We start from the raw sequence: 27,407 nt of genomic DNA, 5'->3' as shown, positions 1-27,407 counted from the left end.
AGCCTGGACGTCCCCTCCAAACTAAATTATCTCATGAATCATTGGCACTAGATCAGATCAGCTGCAGGCTTATCTAGCAGAATTTTCAAAACGTCCAAGCAAGGGAAAGCTACAGCATCCTTGGGTAACACTTGTTCTAGTGCTACACTAGAAATTTTTCTTAATGTCTACTCTGAACGTTCCAAGCTGCAGCTGGTAGCTGTTGCCCCTTATTTACCATCTACCACTACAGAAAAGAGTTTGAATCCACTGCTTTTCTAAGCTTCCTTCAACTACTTGCAGGCTGCTATTAGATCTGCCTTTAGTCCCCCCTCTGCCAGAATGAACAGTCCCATTTCCCTCAATGCTTCCTTGTAGGTCATGAGCCCTAGACCCTTAATCAGGTCTGCTGCTTTCCTCTAGACCATCTACTAATTCTCAACAGCCCTTTTGAACTAGGGAGCCTAAAACCGGTACAGTATTCCACATGCAGGAATTAGAAAGGTTAAGGAGCATCAGGGAACCTGAGAAAGAGATAGACTGGTGGAACCAGGCTCTACCCTCCCTGGAACAGAAACAGGAACAGTCACCAGAAAAAAAAACCCGAGATCAAGGGAATCCTGTATCCTTCCCCCACCAGGCTGAAGGCAATAGCTTAAAAGAGAGGAGTGAATGGTGGCAAGTCTGTGCTCCGGGCGGCAGGCAAACCCCCTTTGCCCACCTCGCCTTCCCAGGTGCCTCTGTACAACAGGTACGAGGCTCTGGATGTGGAAGGTCAGTCAACGGATGATGTGGATGACGGTCTATCTACACCGGAGCTGTTGCCAAGATCAGAAAGGCCTGTCCCCCATAACACAACCACCTCCACGAAGAAGGAAAAAATGTGTTATAGTTGTAGGTGACTCCCTTCTGAGGGGAACAGAGGGTCCAATATGCCAGACAGACCCTCCTCTTAGGGAAGTCCGCTGCCTGCCTGGGGCCCAGATTAAGGACATCACCGGGAAACTCCCCAGCCTGGTACAGCCCTCGCACTATTACCCACTACTGCTCTTCCATGTGGGCGGTGATGAAGCTGCAACACATAGTCCAAGGGTGATCAAAGAGACTTCAGGGCCTTGGGAGGGTTGGCAAGGGGATCTGGACCACAGGTTATTTTTTCCTCTCTCGTTCCAGTTGCAGGCAGCAACACTGGAAGAAACAGACGGACCCAGTCTGTTAATGCATGGCTCCGTGGATGGTGTCACCACCACAGTTGTGGGGTTTTCGATAATGGGGTGGCCTACACAGCACCAGGCCTGCTGGTGTCAGGCGGGATTCACCCTTCTCAAAGCGGGGAGAGGGTCTTCGCTCAGGAGCTAGCGGGGCTCAGTGACAGAGCTTTAAACTGGACTTGAAGGGGGAAGGGGATAATATCAGGCTTGCCCGTGACAAGCTGCGGGATGACACGCCAAGGTTAGAGGGATGGGACTACTGAGGGCCCTCAGCCTGTTGCTCTGAGCCGTGCTGGGTACACTGGAGCACACTTTAAGTCTTACGGAGATGAGCCAAGGGCTCCTGAGGTAATAGGAGCCAAGAGGGAAACACCAGTGAAATACCTCAAAGGAACTACGGAGTCTTCCCCTAAGAAGGTGACATGGCCAACAGCCCAGCTGAAGTGCCTCTACACCAATGCACACAGCATGGGCAACAAATAGGAGGAGTTGGAAGCCACCGTGCTGCTAGAAAGCTACAACCTAGTTGCCATTACTGAAACGTGGTGGGACAAATTCCATGACTGGAGTACGGCTATCAATGGCTACAGGCTGTTCAGAAGGGCCAGGTGAGGAAGGAGGGGTCGCTCTCTATATCAAGAAATGGGTAGCATGAAGAGCTGCCTCTGAAGAATAGCCACGAGCAGGTTGAAAGCTTATGGATAAGAATTAGAGACCAAGGCAACAAAGGGAACCTTATGGTTAGTGTTGTCTACAGGCCGTCTGATCAAGGGGAGCCTACTGACAAAGCCTTCTTACTCCAGCTACAGGAGGCATCGTGCTCGCAGGCTCTCGTCCTGCTGGGGCACTTCAAACACCCTGACATCTGCTGGAAAAGTAGCACGGCGAGCTGTAGGCAACTCAGGAGACTCCTGGAATGCACTGAGGGTAACTTCTTAAGCCAGGTAATAGACAGCCCTACCAGAGGGGATGCAATAGTGGACTACTGGTCACCAACACAAGTGAGCTAATCGGTGACATCAAGATTGGAGGCAGCCTGGGCTGCAGTGACCATGCTCTCGTGGAGTTCACAATCCTGAGGGATATGGGTCAGGTGAAGAGTACAGCCAGGACCCTGAATTTTAGGAAAGCAAACTTCCACCTCGTCAAGGAGTCAGTCAATAGGACCCTGTGGGAAACTGCCCTCAGGGACAAGGAAGCAGAACAGAGCTGGCAGATCTTTAAGGACACTTTCCATAGTGTGCAAGAGCTCTCAATCCCCAGGTGTAAGAAACCAGGAAGGGAAGGCAAGAGACCAGCGTGGCTGAATGGAGACCTGCTGGTCAAACTAAAAGGCAAGAAGGAAATGCACAGGCAGTGGAAGCAGGGACAGGTATCCTGGGAAGAGTATAGAGACGCTGCCCAGCTGTGTAGGGATGGGGTCAGGAAGGCCAAGGCGCAGCTGGAGCTGAACTTGGCAAGGCATGCAAAGAATAATAATAAGGGCTTCTACAGGTATAGCAGCCAGCAAAGGAAGGTCAAAGAAAGCACATACCCCTGATGAACAAGACTGGCAAACTGGTTAACAACAGACAAGGAGAAGGCTGAGGTACTCAACAAATCTTTTGCCTCAGCCTTCACTGGCAACCTCTCTTCCCACACCTCTTGAGTGGATGGACCCCAAGATGGAGACTGGGGGAAGCAAAGCCTCCCACTGGAAGAGAAAATCAGGTTCATGACCACCTGAGGAACCTGAACATACATGTCTATGGGACCTGACGAGATGCAGCCCAGAGTCCCGAGAGAACTGACTGATGTAGTTGCCAAGCCACTCTCCATGATATTTGAAAAGTCATGGCAGTCAGGTGAAGTCCCTGGTGACTGGAAAAAGGGAAACATTGCACCCATTTTTAAAAAGCGTAGAAGGGAGGACCCTGGGAACTACCGACCCGTCAGCCTCACCTCTGTGCCTGGGAAGATCATGGAACAGATCCTCCTAAAAGCTATGCTAAGGCACACGGAGGACAGGGAGGTGATTTGAGACAGCCAGCATGGCTTCACCAAGGGCATGTCCTGCCTGAGCAACCTAGTGGCCTTCTATGATGGAGTGACTACGTCAGTAGACAAGGGAAGAGCTACGGGTGTCATCTATCTGGAATTCTGTAAGGCCTTTGACACAGTCCCCCACAACATCCTTCTCCCTAAATTGGAGAGATATGGATTTGATGGGTGGACTGTTCGGTGGATGAGGAAATGATTGGGTGGTTGCATCCAGAGGATAGCGGTCACCAGCTCAATGTCCAGATGGAGATCAGTGAAAAAGTGGTGTCCCTCAGGGGTCCATACTGAGACCAGTACTGTTTAGTATATTCATCAGTGACATAGACAGTGGGATTGAGTGCACACTCAGCAAATTTGCAGACAACGCCAAGCTGAGTGGTGCAGTTGACATACCTGAGGGACAGGATGCCATCCAGAGGGACCTGGACAAGCTTGAGAAGTGGGCCCATGTGAACCTCATGAGGTTCAACAAGGCTAAGTGCAAAGTCCTGCACTGGGGACAGGGCAACCCCCAGTATCAATACAGGCTAGGGAATGAAGGGATTTAGAGCAGCCCTGTGGAGAAAGACTTGGGGGTACTGGTGGATGAAAAGCTGGACATGAGCCAGCAGTGTGGACTCGCAGCCCAGAAAGCCAACCATATCCTGGGCTGCATCAAAAGAAGCGTGGCCAGAAGGTTGAAGGAGGTGATTCTGCCCCTCTGCTCTGCTCTGGTGAGACCCCACCTGGAGTACTGCGTCCAGCTCTGGACCCCTCAGCACAGGAAAGACATGGACCTGTTGGAGCAGGTCCAGAGGATGGCCACAAAAATGGTCAGAGGGATGGAATACCTCTCCTATGAAAACAGGCTGAGAGAGTTGGGGTTGTTCAGCCTGGAGAAGAGAAGGCTCCAGGGAGACCTTATTGCAGCCTTTCAGTACTTAAAGGGGGCTTATAAGAAAAATGGGGACAAAGGTTTTAGCAGGGCCTGTTGCGCTAGGACAAGGGGTAACAGTTTTAAACTAAAAAAAGGGTAGATTTAGACTAGATATAAGGAAGAAATTTTTTACAATGAGAGTGGTGAAACACTAGAACAGGTTGCCCAGAATGGTGGTAAATGCCCCATCCCTGGAAACATTCAAGGTCAGATTGGATGGGGCTCTGAGGAACCTGATCAGATGTCCCAGCTCATTGCAGGGAGGTTGGACTAGATGACCTGTAAAGGTGCCTTCCAACCCAAACTATCCTACATTTCTATGCAGCACTCACCTGCTCTAAAGGAAACACACTGAACATGCTTCTTCTAATGCAGCACAGTCTGCTTTTCGTTTTATTTGAGATGAAAGTCAAAATCAGGTGCACAGATTTAATAAAAAACCTAAGTCATGTAGTAAATATTGGTTTTGCTGAAACAATAGCTGTCCAATGACTTTCCATTGCTGAAATCAAATGAATCCTTGTTAAATCATTCATGCTTCTTCCCACAATTTTATTTAAAACTTCATCCTGCAACTAAAATTCTAAGTTGCTCATATTTGCTGAAATGCCTATCAGCTTTACAAATCAACTTTATGAATAAACTTAGAAAAGAAAGCCTTTCCCATATGTCTCATAAATTGGACTCATGTACTAGTTTTCACAATCAAACAGACAGGGGTAACTAGCGGGTCAACTTGTACTGACTTCAAAAGCTTTCAGTATGGAGAATCAGGCACTTTGTTACGCTAATTGTTCTGATTTGCTAGAAATAAACATGCCCTAAAACAGCTTAAATAAAACCTTGGAGGTAGGGAACAGTTGGCGAGCCCTGAAGGTTCTGCTACAGAGACACAACAAGTAACATCTGACATTCCCTAGGGCGATGTGCTTGATGCTTTATTTTGCTAGTATTTTTTTCAAACTGCTGTTTTTATATAAGACAATGTCAATGGGCCTTGAATCAATGTAACAGGATCCTGCATTAAAAAAAATAAATCATAAAATGGCTCATATTTGTTAAAGTGGAACCTCTGAACTTCCATGTTACAGAATTTTGCAACTACAGTCTTAGTTTTACAAAAATGCAAGCCAAACAACAACAAAAAAAAAGAGCAAATTAAAGCAATAGACTAATTTGAGTTGTGATACGCATCTGCTGCTCCTTCCATGTAAATGATAGGATTATGGTGCTTACCTGAAAGCCCCAACTTGCAGAACACAGCCAACCCCTCAAAACATAGATCAAGAAGAATTTGATAAGAAGTATACACGTGCAGTGAATTGTTATTTTACAACATATTCCAGTCTATGCAAGTCTCCCAGTTCAAGAAAATTCTAGTCTGCATTTCTCCAGCAAGCTGCACCTTTGCAGAGAGCCTGGCTCCAGTTCTTCTATCTTTACAAGCTGACTCTCCAAAGGCAAGGGGGACTGCAAGAGGCCCTTCTGCAAATAATCTGCAACCATAATCCCCTGACACTTTGACAAAAATTGACGTGCCCACTTTCCATAGCTTTGTGGCCACTCCCACCTGGCTGAACATCATCAAGGAATAGCAGTAAAGTGAAGGATCGGGAGTGTGTGTGTGTGTGTTTAAACTCTTTAGTGACAATTCCTAAGAAGTCAAAGTAAAATAAATCCAGAACACCAACAGAAGCATATCTGAACTACAGACAATATGATTTCTTGTTATTTCAAATTATCTTTTAAATTATCATAGTTTTCATTAAATGACAAGATTACTCTGACATGGAAAAAAGGAAGAAAATTAATTGCAATAACCTAAAGGTATAGTATAGCATCTACTGAACTAAAAGCCAGTCTCTGTTATAAGGTGCTTGTTTTTCTGTGATTTTTGTTGTTTTGTGGTTTGGTTTTTTGTTTGTTTGTTTGGTTTTTTTTTAAGATCTATAGGGGGGAAAAAAACCAACATAGACTTTGCAGACTTCCATACTTCCCACCCTATACTTCTCCTGTGAATGGGCAGTATTTTTTTCACATTTTTCCTGCTTTGGGGTTTAGACATTAATGTTATCATGAAACATGGCAAAACCCATCAACAGGTAAGAATACATTACTAGCTGAGTTCTTCTGGGATTATGTGATTATGCAGATGTCACAGAAAAGCTTATTAAACTGAATGAACGTACCATGGCCTGATACTAACTTCACGTAGTACAGCATTGGCAGGAGAGTCTCAAAATCTTGAAAAAAATCTGGAATGTGACACATTGCAATAATAAATCTAGCTATCTAGAAACTTGTATCTTTTTCTATACCGTAATTAAAACACAGCTTCACTCTAACCATTCACAATCAATTTCACATTTCTGTTGGTTAAAAAAACCAAACAAAAAACCCACGTGGCTAGTAGCGGGATTTAATCTGATGATGTGACTTGCCATGGCTTGCCATGTCTCTAGTTCCCATCAAGAGAAGGTCTCATTTTGGGTCATACACTTCCCCACTTACTTTTCTGGGCTTCTACAGAAGCACCTGCTGCTGCCCAGAGCTTTCTAATGAGCTGTTTAGAGACCAAGGAACAAAAGACTTGCCTGTATTTTTACTCCTCTGCCCATTATCAAGGCTCTCTAAGCACGGATGAAAGCACTCCTGACAGCTCCCCTGCAATATAGGTATGGAGACTCTTATGAGGTCCTGACAACAGCTATCTCCAAAGACAGCAGCCTAGCTCCACATAAGCACTTCCCAGAACAGCCCACGAAGTTATGAAAAAGATATATACAGGAAGGTTAGTTTCTCTGTCCCCTGTCTCACCCAAAGAATGTAGTAACGTACTTTTTCTTCACCATAGTAACAATAAAGCAAAAGACTGCCAACACAACCCACTAAACCTGGGAAGATTTTGTGACTGCTAAGAATAATAGCTTACTAGCCATGGACTCATTTTTGTTGTTAATTCACATTGCTGATGACAGCCAAGCATAACGTCACCCAAGCCTTAAAATTAGGTAAATCTGACATCAGCTGTCCAGCCACACACGCATAGGTAGCACTCCTAGTTAGCAAACTTTTTTAACTGATATTGTTAGTTCCTCTGGAAGTCTGTGCTGTTGTGACTGGACTGGTTTTAATATGAGCTAATTTAAAGCCTTCTCAGATAGTCCTTCACCTCACTGTGCCCTAACACACAATGTGCCATTTTTTGAATGGGAGTAGCATTCAGGTGTTCTGGCCTTCATCTTATGCTAGAATTGTATTATCATTCGTTTTTCTTTTTCTTCTTCTTTTTAAACAGAATTTCTAATCCATGTGGTTTCAGTTAAACATAAGATACAGTGTCAAAAAATTAACTACAAGGCATGAAATATGAAATCAGCATAAACATTTTCAAGTGGATAAAGTCTTAATCAAAAAAGGAAAAAAAAACCAACCACCAAACCCCTGCAATGACCAGTTGTGCTGAAAGAGGAATTCTCATATAATTAGGTGATAATAAACAGAGTTGATCAGGAATGCTTTTGGAATCAACTGCATGCAACATTTTACTTCATGACCTTGGCACAAAAAGTAAGTATGCACTAACTGCACCTGCTGGTAACCCAAAATCATGACACATTGCTGGTACTGGGGAATTGGTGTATTACAAGACGCACTGTGTGACCCAAGGACTGAAGTACAAAAAATCCAAAGGAACTGGATAGCACAAAGGTCATGCATTTGCTAGTGATAACAAGGATATGTGCAATACATGGGGAATTGATCCACTGAAAAAAAAAGAGGAAAACAACCTGAGTTACCACTGAAATGCAAAATGACTACATTTCACAAATAAGATCTAGCTGAAATAAAGGCAAATGTGATTCAGACAGCATTTCTAGGAAAGATGGGGACATACTAATGTCATAGTTCAAGGCACCAGGGTAAAATATTACTTATAAAATGCTAGTACCTGGAATAAATTTTATACACCTCCAGCTATGCATTCATTTTTGGACAAGAAGGCAAAACACTGTATGCTTCTGAAAGGTAATACATGCCCAAAACATGTTAGCAGCATGACTATTTCAACAGCAAATTAGTTTTTAGACTCAAACATTAGCATGTAAATGCAAACATTTATTTTAAATATCAGTCTCCTCTGAAACCTACCTTTCAATTTACAAGACTGAGTGTATAAAACTGCCCAGGGATCACTGGGTACACCACTTAATTAAACATTTTGAGAAATAAATTAGCTTTTCCATGAAAGAGAACTAGTGAGAACGTAGAAAACTGGTTCAGGTGTATTTGAAATACATTACTTCCATTTCTTAATAAGTGATTTTGTGCAATATTTAATAGGAATTTAAAATCTTGCAAGGATGGCACCCTTCCAAACAGAGATGAGAGCGATTTGCCCTCCTCCACTATCTCCTCAAATCTGTTTGCTTACCATTGGATCTAGTCTCAGTCAAGACTTAGTAATGGACAGAATTCACAGCTCACCTTTGTACATTTGTATAAATCATGGTAGTCATTTTATGTTCTTCTGTAAAATGCAAGTTGACAGTCTGCATTGGGGCTTAAACGTTGGCTGTTAACCCCGAAAGACCATTTCTTCCAAATGGGCATTTCATTTATTTTTAAATAGCAGATCCATTGTTAGGAAGTTTTGTGTTGACTATCTGGACGGAAATGGGTTCTGCCTAGATGTGCCCAAGAGACATTAGCCTTCTCAGCTTGAATAACCCTTTGGAAGAAGTGTGACTAGGTATCAAGTGACTAGGTATCAAGCTTGTGAACTGTGAGGTAGAAGATCTGAATCCAAGTGGAACATAGGGGAGAAAAAACTGGTATAAGAGGGCATAGCATCTCCAGATAAGGTCTAACTCCACCGAAGTAATATGCAGGGCAAGGGCCTGATCTTAAACACTGGGCTGCTAGAAGCACACAAGTGTCCTGACAGCTTTTTAGCTTAACGAGAGAAGAGAGTGCCTTGCATAGTATAACTGAAATAGACAGCTGCATGTGATTTTTCTCATTTCTGTACACCTACCTCTACAACGACAGCTAGAAAATGTTCTGTTAATGTTCTACTACAGTAAAATACGTTTATTCTTCTAACTTTTCCTAGCTTTAGAGTAGTTTCTGAGTGGCTGACAAGTCCCTCCATTATAGGGGCTGGTGATTTGCACTAAGTCTTTCTTATAGTATGCACCAGCCCAAACTAGGCTCCAGAGCTGGAAAGGCCTTCCACTACACTATACAAGCTCAGCAATGAGCTAGCAACACAACATCTCTGTCTGGGAATAAAGATTTCCCAGTGAAAAATATAAACCAGTGTATGCTTCACACAAAAGGAGACAGCAAGGTCTGTGCCTAAACGCCAAGAGGTTCCCATGAGGCTGCAACAATCGGCAATATTATTGCTCAGGGGGGTAACAGACGCATGTATGTCAGGAATGCAGAAAACAAAATACTATTATGTTGGAAATCCCTTGCTGAACTTCTATGCAGTGCAGGTTTTGGTAATTAGTGTTACATAGAAGAAAGTGAAAATAAAAAAGCAAGAATGTAATCCATTCAGTCTTTACCAAGAATATATAGAACCCAGAAGGACCTGACTTAAACCCAATTATATAATATATCAAATCTAATAAGGGCACTTGACTGAAGTTTTCCCACAGACAGTAGAACATGCAGACATACTCATTCCTTTCCTTTTTTTTTTTTCCTCTCCTTCCAGTACCAGGAAAATGGAGGAAGTTTCTTCTTGTTTTCACTTTATTCTGAAGAAGTGGCTTAATTGTTTAAGTTCTAAATCATCAAAAACAGAGTGCAGAACCGCTTAAGATAAGCTGGGAAGTCAACAGTGATCTCAGAGTATTCTACCAGATAAAGTAAACATTAAAAAAAAAACCACTAAAGAGGCTATTGATCTTACATATTCCTCATATTTTTCCTACATTAAACTGTATCTTAGTGTTTTCCTCCTTTATAGTTTCTGCCTTAGACGGCAATTCAGAAAAGTGCAAGTTGAAAAGTGTATGCGATAAACTTGGTATAACCCCACCCACTGGCTGATTCAGGAATACCAACTGCAGCAATACCAACAGAGTATATCCTAGAGTAATTCTTTACCTTCTAATCTACAGATTAACCAAAAAAACCACTATCAGCAAAACCTGCTCAATCACTAAGAGATCATAACAGAAATGTTAAACTAGTGCACTTCTTACTACAGCCTTTAAAGACTCGGAGTTCCCAACAGGAGTGACTGTAGATTTGACCAAGATTTTATACATGCCAGATTTCACTCATATAAACAGATATTTAAGGCACAAATATTCTAATACTTTAGCCTGTAATAAAACTATTTAAACACAGCCTGCTAGTGCTGAATTCAAGATTCACAATCAAGAACCCTAGTGTCTCTGAAGTACTTGAGAAATCATTAAGTTATGGAACTCTTTCTTTACGAAAATAGTTATATAAATTTATATGCACCAAGAAAAATAAAGTCACAGGTTAACATTCATTAGGCTGTAAAGTTCTGTTACCAGAACACCATACTCGAACCAGTTACCAGCAGCAACAGTGCACTACATCAATAACCAAATGTTTAGTATTTGGGAGTCTGTGAAAAATTGGGAAATCTCTGCTCTGATCAACTTTTGTACCTGGGAGGCACTTTTTGCACCATTAACACAGAAGTCTGGCAAATCAAGGATTCAAATTCTTCAGCAAATTAAAGTGTGCAGGTATGAACACGAGTGAATTAATTACATGTTAGAATTTATGGGGGAGATCCTAGTCAGTTATAGTCTTTCAGATATAAATATGAGCTCAAATTCAATGTTGACAGTATCCAGTCAAGCCAAGTAATTTCAGATAGGTTTGGAAGGGATCTCAGAAGTTACTAAACTTGTAAGCATTTCCACTGGAAGCTCTTGCGTGACTTCGGCATACTTAAAAAAAGTAAGTCTTGTCCAGTTTTGGAGAAGACTTAAAACTAACTGATCCAGTTTAGGTGGAAAAGTGTGAAACCCAGCCTCCCAGACTGACTTTCACATCTTGGTCCTAAAATTTAAAGCCTATTAGAAGTTCAAAGCCTTTTCATCACTCACTCAGCCTCTTCCCAGCAGGGAGAATTCAACCCTTTTACTTTCCTTAATTCTGACAGTTAGACAAATCATAATTAGCAGAACACACATTTTTATTTTAGTCCATCCAGCTGCAACAGTAAATATGTGTATACACATGCATACTGTCTACTTGTCTGGCAGGAGGATGTATCACTAAGGCAATGCAAGCAAGTTCAAGTGGTCTCCCTACCAGGAGAAAGCTGGCTCAGTTTATTTTTTAACAGTGTTATCATATAAATTTGAGTACAGGATATTGTCAGAAAAAATAAAAGGCTTCAAAAATCATCATTTATAAAGCTATATCACGCATAGTTCAGTACAGAAACACACTCTTATGATGTTAATGAAGTGACACGTGAATAAATTGGTATTAACATGTTTTGGTACATTTTAAAACTGACAGCTTCTAAAAGCTTTAAGGCATCTTTTCTTTTGACTTATCCTATAGTCATTAAGTTGAAAACCAGAGCACAGATAATTAGATACTATGGTGACAGACAAAACTGCAACGTCTTACGTATATAAACCTGTGTAGACAGACCTTTTCAATTGTTCCTTCACTTGCTACTAAAGCTAAATATTCCTTCTGCAAGGTAACCCTGCTAGTATACACACAAAAAAAAAATTAAGAAGTTGAATATTATTAAATTAAATATCTACCTGAGAGCTTCATGAGGAGCTCAGATGCTGCCTTGACTGACATGTCCTGCCTCATCACATTTGCCTGCACTTCCTGTGGCTTGAGTTTCTCCTCAGGGACATTTGGAGCTGAGGCTTCGGACTCCTGGCTGAACACATAGCTGGACTGAGACAAGGCTGAACTTGCAGCTTCTTCATCCTTAGGCTCCTCTTTCACTTTAAATTTAGGAGTCAAGGGCTCTTTTTGATTTGCAGCTGTCAAGAGAAGGAAAGAAGTGAGACTTAATGAGATATGTAATATATAATCATAGAGCAGCTAGTAATAGGAAGAAACCATAACCTGAGAAATGCTACAGTACATACTGGAAGCAAGTATGCCAAACAGTACTCACAGATGCTTCAAGAGGTAAACAAATTTCTGCATCTTTTGTACAAACGGACAGTGTTGAAACACAAAACCTGCATGTACCAGAGCTCAAGAAACCATCCGTCTCCTCTTACTTTTTTGCCCCTACTCCTTCTAAAAGCATTCCCCCAGTCATTGGTTTGTAGGTCTTCTACCGGCTTGATGGAAGTTTAAAACATAATTTCACAGGAGGGCAAATTTGCCAAAGCACACGGGTACTACATATTGAGTTCTTAGAGCATGGAAAAGAGGCAAGAGATGAAGAGCAGAAAAACAGGAAAACTAAGAGGGGAGTAGAATGGAAAAGAACAGCAAATTCTTAGGTCCTAAACATTGATATTTGTTAAGAAAGAGAACAGAGGGATTTTCAGAAGACAGCTCTGCACTAGAAGATGCTATTAGAGCACTGTTCCAGGTTCTACATCCATAAAGAAGAAAGAGAGCAAGTTTAAAATAATCCTTTCAAATACTCCATGTAGGCAGCTGCACAGCCTCAGAGAAGGGTACGGAGACCTTGGGGCCACTTAAGATCTACACACTGAACAATGTTATCCTTGAACAGTCTTTCTGATACCCCTTGACAGTGGTAGATCCTTTGCACTGCTTTTGGTTGAAGGGATAAAAACAAAGAACGCTTCTCAAACAATACTTCCAAACCCAAGCAATATAAATTCACAGGCAGACTGCACGACAAGCAGGAGGCTAAAGAAGTTGGACTATTTTTCAGCAGCTCTTCTTATAATTCTTTATGTTTGACCATTAAGAGAGACTTCCTTCCCTGTCTCTCAGTGGCTTTTTCTTGTTCAAAATTTCACTTTAAATTCCCAGTAACACACAGCAGATGACTTGCTCAGTGCCCCAAACTTTGATGAGTTTACATCTTTCTCACCTCTCTAAACCTCTGTCTCCACAAATATGAAAGATAGAGCATCGTCCCCATTTTGTTATCTTTCTAAGCTCTCTCACCACTTACCTCACTACCTCTCCTACATATTTTTCTCCTTCCACATGACAATCCCCTGCCTACCCTCATGACTCTTGCAGATAAGCTCTGTCAAATCTCACTCGGACCACGTTAGAAAGATGTACCCCACCACCCCTTTCACAGGCTGCAGCAGGGCATTAGAAGCCAACGTGCATTGCCTGCTGCAGACAGCTGCTTGTTTTACAAACCCATTACATGAACAGGAAAAGCCAAGGAACTGGCATATCACAGGGATGGTAATATCCAACTGATGGGGCAGGGTATTAACAGGTCAAATCAACCTACCAAAATCTGGCAACATTCACCTGCTTAAGCCCTTGGTCTACTTTCTTCTCTACTTCACTGCTCCTTACCTACTCACTAGCTCCTCACCTTCCTGGCTTATTTCCTCAGATACTCTCCTTCTCAGCAGCTGCCCCCAAATCAGACTTCTAGAGAATCTGAATTCCTGCATCCCACTGTGAAGTGCTCACCATCTCACAGAGACCTCAACCCTAAAATATGGTGTACAATTGCCATCTTTATTGCAAATAGACACTTCTGTTTGCTACTTTGAGCTTTTTTCATTTTCACACAATCCATTGTTTTGTGGTTTTCTTCGTGTTTGGGTTGTTTGGTTTTTTTGATTTTTTTAAAGCCAATACATTACCCTGTAACACAACACTTACGTCTTTTCAGTTTATATTCCAGGGTTGTTTGATTTTTCTCCTTTCTTATTGGTTGGTAAGCCATTACCAAAGAACAAGATTAAAGCAAATGGTATAAACAGCGTGCATTATAAACATAAGCAGCATGTACATACACATCAGTGCTATGCACTACTTCAGAAATTAAATTACCTTATATGTGTAATTTTTAATATGACTTATAAACACTTTTACCAGATTTAGGAATTGCTTTTTCCTTTAAAAAAAAATAAAGAAAAAAGCAGAATATGAAACATTAAAGCATGCTTTAATTCATCAAAATACAGGTTAAGGCTCTCAAACCAATCTTAACTTTACCAAGGTACTTACAAAGAAAAAAAATCCATCTATCTTCTTTACCCAGGCCTACATCTTTCTAACTCAGTCTGTTCTGGGGTTTGACCTGGGGTGGTGGTCACCAAAAAAGACCCAAACCTTCTATGTCACACTACCTTCTGCATTCCTTCTCTTTTAAAATATGCCACTCTAGCTGCTACTGAGATGAAAAATACCTCCACCAGGAGCTGAGCGCAACTGATAGAGAGCATTCTGCCTGAACTTTCAGAGAACCTGGAGAAAAAAAATCTTTTCGCTTTATTCATTTCAAGAAAGTATTAATTGAAATTGTCCCAGAAAATAAAGGAAACATGAGTCTGAGTGAAGAGGTAAAGACGATCCACTGAGAACAATCACTAACCTGTGAAGCCAGTTATGTTTCTGCCCATGAACCAGGGCAGAAAATGAACGCAGTAGAGGAAGCACTATAGACCAGGACAGCATACACTTTTACCATTTAAAATACAGAGGTGATATTAAACTCACATACATAGATCAGCGTAAGTTTGCAACCATAGACCGTGGTCCATTACAAGCCAGGTTAAGAACAATGTAAAAACATCCATAAACAAACAGAATCACTGTAAGAGAATTCATGTAATACCACAGCCTTAAGCAAGGAACTTTTTTCAGAGTCAGGCGCTATAGTATGCAGTGGCAGATGCCTCATGGATTCCCCTACCACAAGAATGGAGGATCACAGGGGGCACTTTTGGAAGAAATTAGCATTTATTAAACCCTCTTATCACCAAGCCAGAATCAGCAGCCAATCTGACCCAACCCAAGGACAAGTGTCCAGTGGTACTTCTATGCTCTTCATCCCAGGGTATTCTCAAACTCCACTGAGATGAAGCCAAGTTCTAATAGCTCAGAGAACCAAAAATTCAAGGTAGGTCACATCAGAGTTTAAATAGTTTCATCATCATGACATGCTCAGAATGACTTGAATGGGGCATCCATTAACCTTCCCTGCTTTCCTATGTCTCACTTTCCCCTTCTCTCCCTACCCTACACATTAGCTTTCCTACTGTGAGAGCACATGCTGCTATAAGCCCCTGCTCCCTCACACTTCTGAGACGGCACCCTGGATAACAATGCTAAAACTATGCTGACAACAAAACTACCAGCACGACATCAGCCATAATCTAAACAAGCTCTTCATGAGATCTGTATACTCAGTTTGTCCCTGTGTGTCTACCAGAAATCACCTATGAGAAACGTAAAACATGGTCAGGGTCCCACAATCCAGAGGAAGTCCTGAAGATGTGCATTTGGCAGTATTACATGAAGGCAAAAAGAAACCCAGACTATTGTTCTTACCTATGTTGCTCGTTCTGCCTACTTTAGCTGCTTTCCTTTGGACAGAAGATAGAATTAATAAATTAGGAAAGAAGTAGGGGTTTCTTTCTTTAATTAACTGACAGCACATTCCTTGAACTGACCACACTTTCCAAAAATCAAGCGTTTCAATTGTAGACAAATCACAAAAATAGAAGAGTTATTTACCTCATTTTTCTTCCCCCAGAAAACAAAAACAAATAAAATGAGACAACTATTTGGTCAGTTTCAACCCAATTGCTTCCACTAATGGGGCTTTTGCTTCAATTAATGGGGCTTTTACTCTTTCTTGAAATATACTAAAGCAGGTTTCAACATAAATTAAGCCTAAATAGAAGGACAAATAAAAAAAAGGGGAGGCTGTACAGTCTGTAAGACCCATACATTAAAACTACAGGGGGAAAAAAACCCCACCCAAACCCAAAAACCAAACTACCCCAAAACCAGCAAAAATTCCACCACTCTTGCCTCTGTCCCATCTCGGATCCACAATTATGGGCAAAATTGCTCACATATGGGAAATAGCAACTATGATGCATCCACTAGACATATTAGGGAAAACAATAAACAGATGTAAGAAAAAACATTGCAAATAAGGGAAATAAAAGTTGACTGAGACCAGTTTTTAAAAAACCCTATGATTGAGGAATCTTTTAAAAATTAGAACTAGACAAGGATTAAAAAGATGATGTTGAAGTCTATTAAAGTGTATTTGAACTACAAAACTATTACTCCCTAGAAGGAATAACATCTTCTAGCTACGTACAAAAATAGATACACATACATATACTTAATTTGTATTTAATTTACATTCATTCTGAACTGCAATGAGAACAGACTGAAGGATGTGTTGCCTGCAGACTGAATTCAAAAAACCCAGCAATTTAATTTTGAAATACACAGCAAGGAAAAAACCAACCCACCCACCAAATGCAACCAACAGGCAGGAGTCTCTCAAGCAGGGTTGATAATTCTCCATTTCTTCCATTCCATATCCAGAAAAAAAACCAAAACAGATTAAAGAAGATTCCAGAGTGCTGATTTCTATCTTCCTGGCAACTGGAATAATTTGATCCATTTGGCAAAAGTAGATGATGAAAGTTGTAACACTTTCCTCAAACTGCTAAATGCCACAAGAAAAACTTTGGGCATCTGCCACTGATCTGAAACACTGCGATAGAAGCTAACTGCATCAGTCCACTTACAAGGATTTCTAAATGCTCAAAATGTTGGTAATTGAAAGGTGAAAAACGGGCTGATTACTTCAAGCCAAGCTCAATGTTACAAGTCACAATCAGCAAGGAGTTGGTCACCGTTCCATCTGTCTGAGCAAGGGACATGAGGAAGAAAAAAGAATCCACAACAAAAATGCTGCCACAAAAGAGGCCATGAGAAAAAGTGTCTACAGAGTGTGGGTTGAAAGGAACTGTGACGAAAACGCCACAGTACACCGCTGCACCACCATATTATTTTACAAGTGATGCCTAACTACAGCTACAAAGATGAGAGATAGCAGGCCAGTCATGGCTAAGGGAAAGGGGGAAACTGAGGACCCATTGCAAAAGCCACTGCAAATTGAACTGGTCTCCTTGAGATCCTGCAGGAAAATCTTCCTTTGTAATTCTCCTCAGAGCCACCATGGCAAGAGAACCATGGCATGACTTCTACCTGAGGAAAAAAGGACAGTGTTTTATCCAGGTCCTACTGGAACTAGAGCATTTGAATGACACAGGGAGCCTTCTATTCCAGGTGGTAAGTTGTGACCTGTGCTGGTTAAAAGAAACCAAGGATCTTTGACAGATCAGTTCTGCGGTATTTGGAAGGGACATTTCCCTGACGCTGGACATCATAGTCCTGAAGGCAGCTGTGGTCAATAAAGGTTATGAATTGAGTCTTCTACTGTTTTCGATCTAGTAATTGAAATGTGCAGGTATGTGTTGGCATTCTGTGTGGAGACTATGGCTTATATTTGATGACATTCGAGAACTGTGTAAGGGGTACAAACACTGCAGAAGCCACCACCGGTGAGCTAATTGCTTTGCAAGAAAAATCTATGCAACTGGAACCTGTTGGAGAATCTCTAGACTAAAATCCAATTGGGCTGATAAATTATGTTCAACTTATTAAACATAGAGGCTGTATACACTGTTAAGTGGCCCAAAAGGAGAAATACTGTTCTTCTGGCAGGACAGTCAAGCTGGTCTCTCTTTTTAGTGCCTTCTGCCCTGGAGTATTAATCTGTCCCAGGGCACCTCATGTTACCTAACCCTCCTGGAGAGCTAACTCAATTACATCTCATTTTCAAAGCCCTCTATTCTGCCCTCAGCCAAACAAACTAACTTACAGGGCTCCAAGGAAGAGGATGGGAACTATCAATGAAAAAGCTACTTATGACTCAAGGGCACTCAGCACTAAAACATTCCTTTTTATCAAAGCAGTGGAACGGCATAATAGACAATCATGAGAAGCATGATGGTGCCAAGACTTGCCACCTTTGGGCTTCCAGAGACTACTTAAAACATGAGGTCTTCCAAACCATCTTGCATAAGTATGTTAAAAATGTGTAAGCAGAGGTTAAGAAAAGGCCAGCTAACTATCCTGATCTTCTCTAAAACTGCTTTGCATTTAAGGAGCTGTAGTCAAGCAAAATGAGACACAGCACTGGAGAACGACCAGTCCTCCTACTGTCCCCTCAAAATTTCACAATGTTCTAGTCCAAGTGGAATGGAGAAATTAGGCAAATTGCTAAGGCACCTGTAGGACCACACATCACCCCACAGCCCATGATGCCTGTTATACAGCCAAAGTCCCACCTGCTAAACAAGGCTGTAATATCTGCCATGACCATCTTCTCCTTTCCAGGTAAAAATCAAAATAATAGCAGAACAGGTAAAATTCTGGGGAAGCTAAAGAAAAGAGGGGGAGGCGAATGAAAGGAGCAAAGGGAAATTTGTTGCCAATAAGAAAGAATTGTTTGCAGTATGGAAATTTCTTCTCTCTACAAAGGAACAGAAACAGAGGAGAGAAACACCACCAGACTGACCTTTATATTTGTTTAAGAAAACAAAAACCAAAACAAACAGAAATGATTGAACTAACAATGTCTTCAATTCCCATTTTGGATAGATGTGACAGAAAGGCTCATGAGCTAGGACTTCTGCTCAGAGTAATGGTATAATCAGGGAAGCAAAAGAGCCATCAGTCTAGTCTAGTCTTATACTCCAAGAGTTTGTGTAGATATTAAAACTAAATCATAAGCACAGAGCTGGTCCAGAATCATATGCATGTCTTCTTTTCAGTTGTATTGGGCTGAGTATACAAAAAGCAGTTTGTTATCATGCATTTTAAATGACAGAGTTTACACTGCTTTATCTTGCTGAATTCTACATACTCCTTCAAGATCTAACACATGATGGGTATGATTTTAAGGATGTCAGGAAATTATGGATGTAAAACTAGCAATTGCTGAAAAGAGACTATAAGGGTGGTGATATATTAGTGGCAAAGATTAGTATAAGCTTTTATTCGCCCAAGTTTTAATTAGCAGTGCTATTGCCCTTTTTCAGGTTTATTTTAAATTGAAGGTCTGTACGGAAATTATGAAAATGTGAATCTGGAGAGACACTTCAAAGAGAGATCTTGATGACATCACAGGTATTTATACTGACAGCAGCGTTATGGAATTCACAGTATTTTTAAGTAAAGGATATGGCTCAAGAATTGCCAGTCCTGTGCGCTTACATATTCTAATTGAAATTTTACGTTCTGGCATAAACTATGAATCCTAAATATAGGCAGCATGGTCTTTTCTTTGGAACTTGCTACACAAATACATCAATTATGACAATTTAATTGGACTTGCTTTTATTTTATTAAAAATAGCTGTTTGAAGAGAGTTCAAGCCAGTCAGTTCAATACTGTCAATGGCAAATGCCAAAACATTTCAAATTACTTGTGTTACCTTTAAGGAATGCAGTAATTTTCAAGGCCAAACAGAACAAATAATCTAAGTGATTACTTAGCTTATCTACTAATACTTTGTATGTAGCTGTCTGATGATTTACTATTTCATTATTCCATTAATGGAATCAGCTAATAAAACATGAATGCAAAGTCCAAGTACTTTGGACAGTCACCAAAATCCCATGGTGGCATTATTTTCCAAAATAAAGATTTGACTCCTCACACGATAGTGACAACAGATATGACTTGAACTGGGAGAAAACACAGTTTATTGCCAGCCCCAAACCCTCAGCATGTTATGACTCCTTCCTCCTCTCTATTTTAAAGTTTTTCCATGCAAGTAACTTGGGGAACATAAAAAGAACGGCAGAAGCAGAGCACACTTGATAATATACACCATCACAAGATGAAGAGACATGCTTTCTAGAGTAATGCACTTGGTGACCACAGAGGGGTGGGGGAGAGAGGCCAGAAATGAAGTATGCCTTACAATTACTGTTTCCACACAGAATTCCTTTGAGATCAATAGTGCAAGAATCCCATTCATTTTGATAGGATTCATTTATTTATGAATGTTATGAAAAGTAACTGCAGCACATAACATAGGCACAGTAGTTACTTCACTAGAGTACACTGGCCATTGTAATTTGGATCACTGTGAAAGCTGTTTTTTATTACAAAAGAAATCAAGCCTTAGAAGTGGGTAGAAGGACATCAATATTTAAAGAGATGTGTTGTATAATGCCTGCCACTGAAACCTTTGAAACAGGAAAAGCAAATACTCTGCAAATTAAGATATGAATGCAGTTACAAAGTTTCAATGTGGAATTAATGGACCGGGGGAAGAAAACATTCTGGCAAAGCACTGATCCAGCAAAGTACTCGGGCAACTTAAAGCCTCCAAGCAGTCCTACTGAAATAAGAGAAGGAAGATTTGAAGGTAAAAACATGCCCATGCTTGAATATTCTTCTGTTTATATGTTGAGTCATCTGCTAATTGTCTTTACAAACAATAACCCTTTCCAAATTTAAATAAAATTTCAGAGAACCCTTTAAAATTTCTTGTGAATTTAAAAGCATCTCCTGCCTTAAACTAGGACCTAGGGAATGGAATCTGGAAAAAATTTCAAGATCTGTTCTTATTTTTAGATTTACATTTGGTGATTTGTGGTATGCCTTATTTCATAAAACATGTAACTAAAAATCTTTCTGGCAAGCAATGGCACAGAATTAGGGCTGAAGGGATTTCAGAAGGTCACCCACACCAGTATTTCTCAACCTCTTGAAACCTAAAGCTACCCTAAGCCTTTCTGAAAAAAAAATTCAGAGGCCATTTTGACCAGTGTCATCACAATCCATGTCTGGCCCACTCGAAATCAGGTCTAACTTTGAACATTTGTGCCTTTTTTCCCCCACTTTGCTTCTCTACAGCTTGCTGCTTGTTTTTGTTCAGCTGAAATTTCTGGCAACTGCTTCTGATGTCCTATGGTTCAGTGACTGAGATACACAGATCTAGTCCATCCTACTGCCTAATATGCGATCAACCATATCTGACAGGTAGTTATCTAACCCATTTTCAAAATTCTCCAGTGGCAGAAATGCCACAGGCTCTCCAGCCAAACTATCATGGAGGTTTAACTACCTCAACTTTTGGAAAGATCTTCCTAATGTCAACTTAAACTCTACAGCAATATAAACCTGTTATTTTTTTGTCCTAATTACAAAGAATCACCAACAGATTATTTCCTTCTCTCCGTGACAAACTTTTTAATGCATTAAAGGCTTATTGGTGACTCTCCTTAGTCTCCTCTATAGGCTTCACAGCCTCACCCCCTTTTACCCACCCTCGCTAGATGTGTTTTCTAAACCTCCAGTCATTTCTGGTGCTCCCTTTGAAGTCCTTCCAACTGTCTGCACTCTTCATAAACTACAGTGCCAAAACCTTGGACTTCAGCAAGACTGAGAAGAGTAGGACTGTTTCCCCCTTCTTTGAGGCTGTTTCTCTGCATACATCCCAGTACAACAACTGCCGTTTTAGCACCAGTATGATGTTGTTAACTCCTGTTCCTTTCCCACAGAACTGTTGCCCAGCTACAACAGTTCCTGGTTTTGTATTTGTGAAACTGTTTGTTGAACAGTTGCGCATTTTTTACAGATCTCTCTTGACTGCGACTCTTCTCTTTCAACTGTGAACTACTTTCAACATACTGTTTTCCAATCATCTGATATCCACTTCATCTAGACTGGAAAGGTACTGCACTGCACAATCAGAAATAATACTGAGTGTCAAGATTATATACATGCTTATTAAGATTCAATTTTAAAATTTGTAATAGTTAATAAGCACCAATTTTGTACCATCTTTCACCCTAGTTGCACCAGTTAAACTTCTGGAAACTCTAACTCTTGGGTCTGAAGGGAGACAAGCACTCCTCTGAGTTATGACCTGGAAAAAGAGGAGGCTGAAACTGCACAGAAATGGAAACCAAGAGGCCCTGAGGTCTCCCATGAAACTGGAGGCATACAAACTGACACCAACCAAGAAGAGGAACAATAAACATTGGCAAGCAAAAATAAATGTTCATTTAAACCATCAATATTCAATAAGAATAAATGCCAAATTCTAAAAGTCTATGTATCTATCTACTACTTCTTTCTTAGCCACAAGGCCTGTCAGAGAAGAAAATTAGATTGTTTTGACATAATTTGGTCTCGACAAATCTGTGTTGGCTGTTACAATTGGCGTATACAATTTGAGATGTCAAAAGATTTATATCATTGAAAAGGTAGGGCCAATAATTGAAGTTCTGATGGGCCTAACGACAGTGTCATAATAAAGAAATCACTCAAAGGAACCTGGTTCAGCACAGCAAGCAATCAAAAAAATGCAGCTAATACTTAGCCAACTTGCTAAAAGAGAATTACTTCTACTTCTGCTCTAAATTTATGCACTCTGTATGGAGGAAAGCATAAGCTAAATGTATATAACACAATATAAATCTCAGGAGAAAAGAAATTCCTTTCCTTTTAACATTGCTCTTCTTGTGTAGTAAACTTGGTGACTGGCAGTACATTTTCATCCAAATATGCACACATACAAAATTACAGATACATCTCACTCCCCCAGTGACTTTATAACATGTTGCTAGGTAACAGTGCATACAAGTCAGGTTTCAAGACCTTTAGTAAGTCACCATAAAATAACTGCATGGGCCTTTTGCATGAATAATGTACATTTGTATCCTTTTTCTGATGCCAATAGATCAGACGTTGAAAACAGGACCGTCTGCCAAACTGTAAACAGCTCCCCATCAACTGGTACATGAAAAACAACACATCAAAATGTTCTATGTTTTCTCAGCTTTCAGGCTTTCCCCCCCTCTCCTGCTTTCTGCTCTCATTCTCGCTACATGCAGTCATCAGGAGCACTACCATCTACAGGTCAGTACAGTTGATGTGTAGAGCCACTCAGTGCACAGCAACCCAAATTTAAGATAAGATATCAGAACGACAACATATATGGGACAGCTGTCAGACAACGTAAAAAATGGATTTTATAGAGTCCAAATTTGAAACTGAATTAAAAAATGTACAAGTAAAAAAATGTACAAGCAAATCAAAACAGACTCATCCTCACTCATTTCTTGTTGGTCATAATAATAAATTATATCAACAGATTTTTTTTTTATTTTTATTTTTTTCTATGGGGGAGGTTTCTGTGGCTTCTTCCAACCACACAGCAACCCATTTGTGCCAGCCCATTTCACCTCCTGTTTGTCCGCAGCTCTTCTCCGTTTTCCTGGTTGGCTCCACAAATCCTCAAGCTTGATTTCTTGTGTTTACCCATTCTACTCGATTCCCTACAGAACGGCAATCCCAGAGGTATAAAGGTCTGGGCAGATGAGGACAGCAAGCTTTTCCAAAATAAATGGCTGAGGTTTCACCAAGGCAATGGCATTAGGAAAGAGCTAATTCCTTAGTTTACCTGACAATAAAATTTGCTAAAATGCAACTTACATTCCATTTAAAGGAAAAAGATGACCTATTATTCTCTATTGAAAAGGGTATCTTCTATCTCCAAAGTCTAAAACTTGCCATATGGACTGCCATCTCCTTGTGAAACAGAAGTTTCTTCAGTGACATTTTTCCTGACTTCTTTCTCTTTAAAAATTAAAGGCCAATTTAAAAAACATTTAGTATAGAACATCCATCCAGCATGTCCACAATTCTGAAATGTTCAGTCAAATCAATAAAAGAGCACATAAAATATAATAGATTCACTCTAAACACATTCTCCACTTCAGAGTCGCACATATGAACATCATTCTTACAGCAATAATCTGACAGTGAAAGAAAACAATGAACACATGCTTTGCATTAGATATGGATTTCAATTAAAATAGTAAAAAAAATTAAAAGCTGCTCTTCCTGAATCTCTAGGACTACCTTTTTAAAGTGTTAATAATCAAGAAATGCAGTAACATTCATACTTCACACATATTTACTAGTTAGACCTCAAATACTACTCTGAAAGGAAGGTGACCAATACTTTTTTGGTCCTATTTAACAGATGGGTAAAGGCAGAGAACTTAAGAGCTGAATTTTCTAACATGCTGGGCCCTTGTGACCCTCAGTGATTTCAAACCAGAACTACAGGTATTCAGGCATGCCTGAAAAACACACCAAATGAGATTTGCTAAGGTAATTATCAATGAACATGAAAGCCTGGATAAAAAGTTCTTACTCCCTATCCCAGCAATTAAAAAGCAAAAGCCTTCTCTTCTCTGTTTCCCCTCTTCCCTCCATCACGCACCTCTCCTTATCAAAAGAAACAAGAAATTGTAAGTTAAGAAGTTGCAATGTTTTTCTCCCTGCAATTCCACGACTTGGTAAACCCAAGGCAAAGTGTTTCTTAGCCCATAAAGGAGCAGCTGATGCTGCCGCCTGCTGCTCAATTACCTGACAGCTTCATAAGAAAATCTGATGCCATCTTGACAGAGATGTCTTGGCTGAACAGTGCCGATGCCGTATTGGCCACAAAGTCAGAGGTGTCTTTCAGCTTTGTGTTGTTGGGGGCTCTGTCGACAGTGCTAAGAGCAAAAGGTGCAGCTGAGATGCCATTGTCATCTTTGGGCTCTTCCTTCACTAGTAAAGGTGGAATACCTCCACTAGATTGCCCAGCCACATCAGGTGTTTTAGATACCAATGCTGATCCCGTAAGGTCAGGTCCACCTCCTTCCCTCTGTGGTCCCGGGCAGGAGTCACTATTTAGCTGTGGTGACCCCTTCACCTCAGTTTCTGGTATTTCCTCCTTCACTTTGGATTCTGTCCTGAGGAAATGTTGATGGCAACGCATATGAAGTTTCAGGCTGAAGTGGCGGGAGGAGGTAAAAGGGCATAGCTGGCATTGAAAGGTCTCACCCCTGTCTTGGTGCTGATGAACCTGGTTCAAGAGGTGAAAGATAAAAGCATGTATTAAGCAAAACAGTTTACTAGCATTATAGAAATCTCAACTCTACACTTCTCACACCATTTTTTAAAAAAAGAAAAGTTAACTAATGGGTGAACTCTTCATTCTGAGCACTTGGAAAGAGGTCAGGCCCTAAGAACAGTAGAATTCTTTCACACATAAGTCAAAGAACATAAACAGACTCAACAACAACAACAAAAAAATCAGGAACATCTGTTTCTGCAGCGTGGAAATGATGAAGTCTGCTTTAGATCAAACAGTCCTTACAACTGGATCCTGATGACCTGTCAGCACATAAATAGACTTCCAAGCTATAACTAGTAGCTTTCTTGGTTAAAAAACAAACAACGCCCCCCTATCTATTACATGTTCTGTTAAGCATGATCATTCTGTGCAATCTCATAAATAACAATGGTTCAGAGCAACTCAGCGAAACACCAACTTGCATAGCAATGTCCTTCATCAATTCATGTACCATCAGAGTAAAAGCACAGCACCTGGCAATACCAAGGCACTATTGAAACAGTTTGTTGCAAATTAATTCTACCTGAAAATAAACAGCTCAGTTATGATAAAATACAAACATGAGAGATGCTGTTTGACATTTATTCTATTTTATCAGTCAATTAATGATCACAGTTAATCTTACTGTCCTCATATTTTGACTGCAGGCTCTTTCTCATAAAGACTGTGTGCTCCAGTATGACTACGATGTCTAGTATCCTCAGGCCCAATCCTGATTAACTTTTAGAGAGAACTCTACCCATCCATCCATTCGTAATGGTTTACATATTATTTGGACACACACATTAATATAAACTATATACATATCATTATACCATTTCTTGTTCAACACAGAACTCATGAAAGGGAAAGAATGATTGAGCCCAGCATAATAGTGGCAGGTATATTGAAAAGTTCTTTCCCCTATAGCTTCACAAATGAATTTTAAATCCTGACAGTAGCACTCCGGGCTACTCCCTGCAGAAGGACTGGCAAATACATACATTTTTTCCTTACTAATTGATGAACATGTGATCAGGACAAACTGGCACCAGACTGAGCTCCACACATTCGTTTTCACTTGTGACTTGAGTTGGTTGGAAACATTTCAGTGAGACAGATTTTTGTTGCAAAATGGCAATTTGTTGAACGCAAAATATTTCACCTGAAACATGGAGAGGTTTGATGAACTCTTGGCAAACCAGGCATGTTTCCCCTACCCTACTGAGTGGCACTCTAGCCCCCACTCCCTGGGCTTGGCTCAGAAGCAGCCAGCTGTGCCAGGGATCCAAGGCTTGCTGCCGTAGCCTGGGAATCCTAAAGCCCTGAGAGCTCCAGCTCTAATCAAAGCTCAGCTCTACACCAGGGAGTCTGGAAAACCTAGCTTTAGCTAAGGCTTTCAGCACTTTCCAGTTTCCTGCAGAGCAGAGATCTAGATCCCCAGAGTCCTGGTGTAGATGCTGCAGATCTCTGGGGTAACGGTAGCATTTCCCAAACACAGGTCTGTCAAAATTCAGGTTGGAGTTTCCCATGGTTTTAGATTTCGCCTGATTAATTTTCTGTATAGCAAGAGGAATTCAGTCACAAGCTCATATCCAGCATTCCCAGCTCTACATATACAGGACCTGAATTCAGGTCTGCTAAAATGTGAAGCTGGGGGACATCCCTCTTTTAGCCCTTTTGCATTCAGTGAAGACACATTTCATTAGTGCTGTATAACTTTTCATTCAGTAGGTCTTCAAGGGCTCTGGAGATTAGGTACTAAACAAACAGATACAAAGAGAGAATTTCTCTTGGCCAGCTGCTTTACAGGATTACATTCTCAGTATCGTATAATCATGACATTTACAGACAAAGTAATTCTGGAATCTTAAAACTGCACCTGACAACAAAAAAATTAGAAGCTAATGCTAACCTAAGACAGTTTTAAAGGAACAACCTTGCAGAAGAACAGCAGCACAATAAATTCTAAATATTAACAGGTTACAACAGAAATGCCAACCAGATTGCCTGTCTACACTACTGGAAACAGGATGGTCTGTGAGCACAGCAGTATGTAAGCACTCTTCTTCGTGAAGAGCACCAAGATGTACTAATGGTAGCAAGCACTCTCACCATGGCAACTTTATCTCCTACACCCACTGAGATTCTGTATGCCAGGGTTTCTCTCCAGGATCCCCTTCAATCAACACTTCCCTGCCTACATATTTAACCACTTCTTCTAGAGGCCCCTTATCACAATCATCAATACGATGCCTTCTGAAGGCTGTCACTGCTGCAGTCAGGTGGCAAAGTCTGTGTGGGAGCC

At 40.8% G+C, this 27,407-nt stretch overlaps 1 protein-coding gene across 6 annotated transcripts in view; it reads right to left on the bottom strand.

Annotated features, from left to right (window-relative positions):
• ZNF827 (zinc finger protein 827) overlaps positions 1–27,407 on the bottom strand; it is a 115,821-nt gene that overhangs the window by 44,203 nt on the left and 44,211 nt on the right. For all 6 annotated transcript variants that reach the window (XR_012651577.1, XR_012651574.1, XR_012651579.1 and 3 more), the window contains exons 4-5: positions 24,586–25,069; positions 11,934–12,167 (exon numbers count right to left, since the gene is read on the bottom strand). Coding sequence is in view for 3 of the 6 variants with exons in the window: in XM_075035286.1 (XP_074891387.1) it covers positions 11,934–12,167; positions 24,586–25,069 (718 nt within the window). In the remaining 3 variants the exon portion in view is untranslated. The remainder of the gene's footprint in view (positions 1–11,933; positions 12,168–24,585; positions 25,070–27,407) is intronic.

The sequence above is a fragment of the Buteo buteo genome, chromosome 1 (genome assembly GCF_964188355.1).
Source record: "Buteo buteo chromosome 1, bButBut1.hap1.1, whole genome shotgun sequence".
Lineage (NCBI taxonomy): Eukaryota > Metazoa > Chordata > Aves > Accipitriformes > Accipitridae > Buteo > Buteo buteo.
Note: the sequence above shows the minus strand (reverse complement) of the source record. Positions and strands in the feature narration are given on the sequence as shown.